This window comes from Silurus aristotelis (assembly GCF_946808225.1).
Source record: "Silurus aristotelis genome assembly, chromosome: 26".
NCBI lineage: Eukaryota > Metazoa > Chordata > Actinopteri > Siluriformes > Siluridae > Silurus > Silurus aristotelis.
The window spans coordinates 17,453,156-17,455,655 of NC_139599.1; the positions used below are offsets into that span (position 1 = coordinate 17,453,156).

General features: G+C 35.4%; 1 protein-coding gene across 6 annotated transcripts in view; it reads right to left on the reverse strand.

The window, feature by feature from the left end:
- The window catches only part of arhgef9a (Cdc42 guanine nucleotide exchange factor (GEF) 9a), a 28,846-nt gene that overhangs the window by 3,336 nt on the left and 23,010 nt on the right, over positions 1-2,500 (reverse strand). For all 6 annotated transcript variants that reach the window (XM_083530957.1, XM_083530958.1, XM_083530954.1 and 3 more), the window contains 3 exons: positions 2,261-2,392; positions 1,731-1,974; positions 236-304 (listed from right to left, as the gene is read on the reverse strand). In XM_083530957.1, the coding sequence (XP_083387083.1) occupies positions 236-304; positions 1,731-1,974; positions 2,261-2,392 (445 nt within the window). The remainder of the gene's footprint in view (positions 1-235; positions 305-1,730; positions 1,975-2,260; positions 2,393-2,500) is intronic.

Sequence of the window (2,500 nt, forward strand, 5' to 3'; positions counted from 1 at the left end):
AATTTATTATATGTACAACTTACATAAACATTGCATGAATAATCTTTATTAGTAAACTACTGCTACAGTATTATAACTACTGCTATAAATAATAAATAATATGCATTAATAGAAGAAGAAAAATTAATGTTATTGTTATTAATAATAATAATATAAACCAATGTGAAAAAAAGAATATTATTCTACAGAAAATGAAAAAGACACAGATGAGAGTTATGATGAAAGATTGCAGTACCTTTCTGTTTGGTTACTCTCCTCACGGTCAGAGCCGCCTGTCGCTTCTGATACGCTGAAATCTCAAACCCTGCAAAATAAAACCATCAAATTCCACATCAGCACCAACGAGTTGTGATGGACTCAGTTCACTGTTCCTGTACTGCAGTAAAAGTTCTAATCGCCTCATTCATTATTCATAAAAACCCACCTACATTCAGGAAAAGCTCTGAACTGACTTAAATATGGAAAGTAAAAGTAGTGATTATTACAATACATTAAAAAAAATCTGTAAACATAAGATTCATATGTGATTTTTTAAACATCCTATTTAACATTGAGTCTCCATTTACTGTTATAATGAGCTCCACTCTTCATTCAGCCACAAGGGTGTGAGTAAAGTCTGGTACTGATGTAGGTGAGAAGGTGAGGAGGTTCCTGGCGTGCAGTCAGCGTTCACATTCATCTAAAAGGTGTTTAATAGGGTTGGAGCTCTACAGCAGGACATTTTCCACCAAATCTAACCCATGGAAAGCAGATCTTCATTGAGCTGGTTTGTGCACAGGGGTATTGTCATGCTGGAACAGGGTTTGGGTCTCCTAGTTGGAGTGAAGGAAAATTTCACGCTACAGCTTTCAAAGACGTCTGATGCAATTGGGTGCAACAGTTTGGGGAAGAAGCACATGTGGGTGGGAAAGTCTGGTGTCCCAATACTTCTGGCCATACTGTGTATATCTGTTAATAATGGATGCAGTTCAAGGTTTTATTAGAGAGAAGGGTTCCATAGTTACACACACACACACACACACACACACACACACACACACACACTGCGTTTGAATTAAAAAAATTTTACTTCAGAACTGAAAAATTAGTAAAGAACGACATTTGGAATAAAAAAAGTGAAATATTACACCTTCAAATAAAGAGAAGGAAAAGTTTCCGCACATGAAAACACTACAATAAATAAATAAATAAATAAATTTCCCTGCTGTGCGACACTGTGCAAATCCAGGTTCATTTTTAATGTGAAAAAAACGAATAATAATAAAGTTTATTTGTTTGAACTGTCGACTAAATTGATATATATGTATGTATACAGTACCAGTCAGAAGATTGGACACACGTCTCCTTCAGTGAATTTCTTTACTTTTATTATTTTCAACATTGTACATTAGTACTGAAGAATCCAAACTATGAAAGAACACGTATGGAATTCTGTAGTAAACAAAAACATGTTCAACATCTTTTAATTTATTATGAAATTTCAAGTATGATTTTAAATAAGTTTAAAAAATATTTTTTTTATATATATTATCAGCAATTGTTTATTTTTGTATGATTGTGTAAATTATTTTATGTATTTTATGTATAATTATTTGGTATAATTATTATTATTAGTTATTAATTTTTTTTTTCAAGTAATTCAATTATGAAAATTGCTGATTTAAGTTGTTGGCTGACACATGAAATAAAATGATATGACCTTCAGTGTCATTCAGAATCTTGAAACTCACCGATTTTCTCGTCCTCCTGCACCATCTTGCGTTCTTCCTGAAACGCTCGCAGCCAGCGGATTTTCTCCTCCAGCTTCTTGGCGAGGAAGATGTGGATTTCGTCCGAGTCTTTGTTGCTCAGTTTGAAGGCGTTTTTCACACTGACGTTAAAATCGTCATCCCGGCCGTCGATGGCGTCCATGACCTCGTAGCGGTCCATATCGATCCGTCCTTTATAGTACAGGATATCGCGTCGAATCAAGTCCTGCGATCGAATCAGAGACGGAATCTCATGAAGAAAAATGGGTTTTAGAGAACTCATCATTCCATCCATCCATACAAACATGGTCTACATATTTACCTTTCTTTCTTTCTTTCTTTCTTTCTTTCTTTCTTTCTTTCTTTCTTTCTTTCTTTCTTTCTTTCTTTCTCTTTAATTAGCTTTTTTGTTTTTATTATTTAATCCCATTCTTTAGACCTTTGTTTTTTATTAACATTGCTTTCCCTTTTGCTTGTCTTTTTATTTCTTTCCCTCTTACTTTCTTTCTCACCTTCTTGCAGATGACCATCTGATGGTCAAAAAGGAAGAAGACGCGTGTTTGGCTCCTCCCATAAGGCTGATAGATCCAGGACAGCTCTCCGGTGTACACCAGCTCAGAGCTCCTATCCAGGACATCCTCACCCTGAACACACACACACACACGCACACACACACACACACACACACACACACACACACACACACACACACACACACACATGACTATTGATTCACAAACCTAGGAACTGTT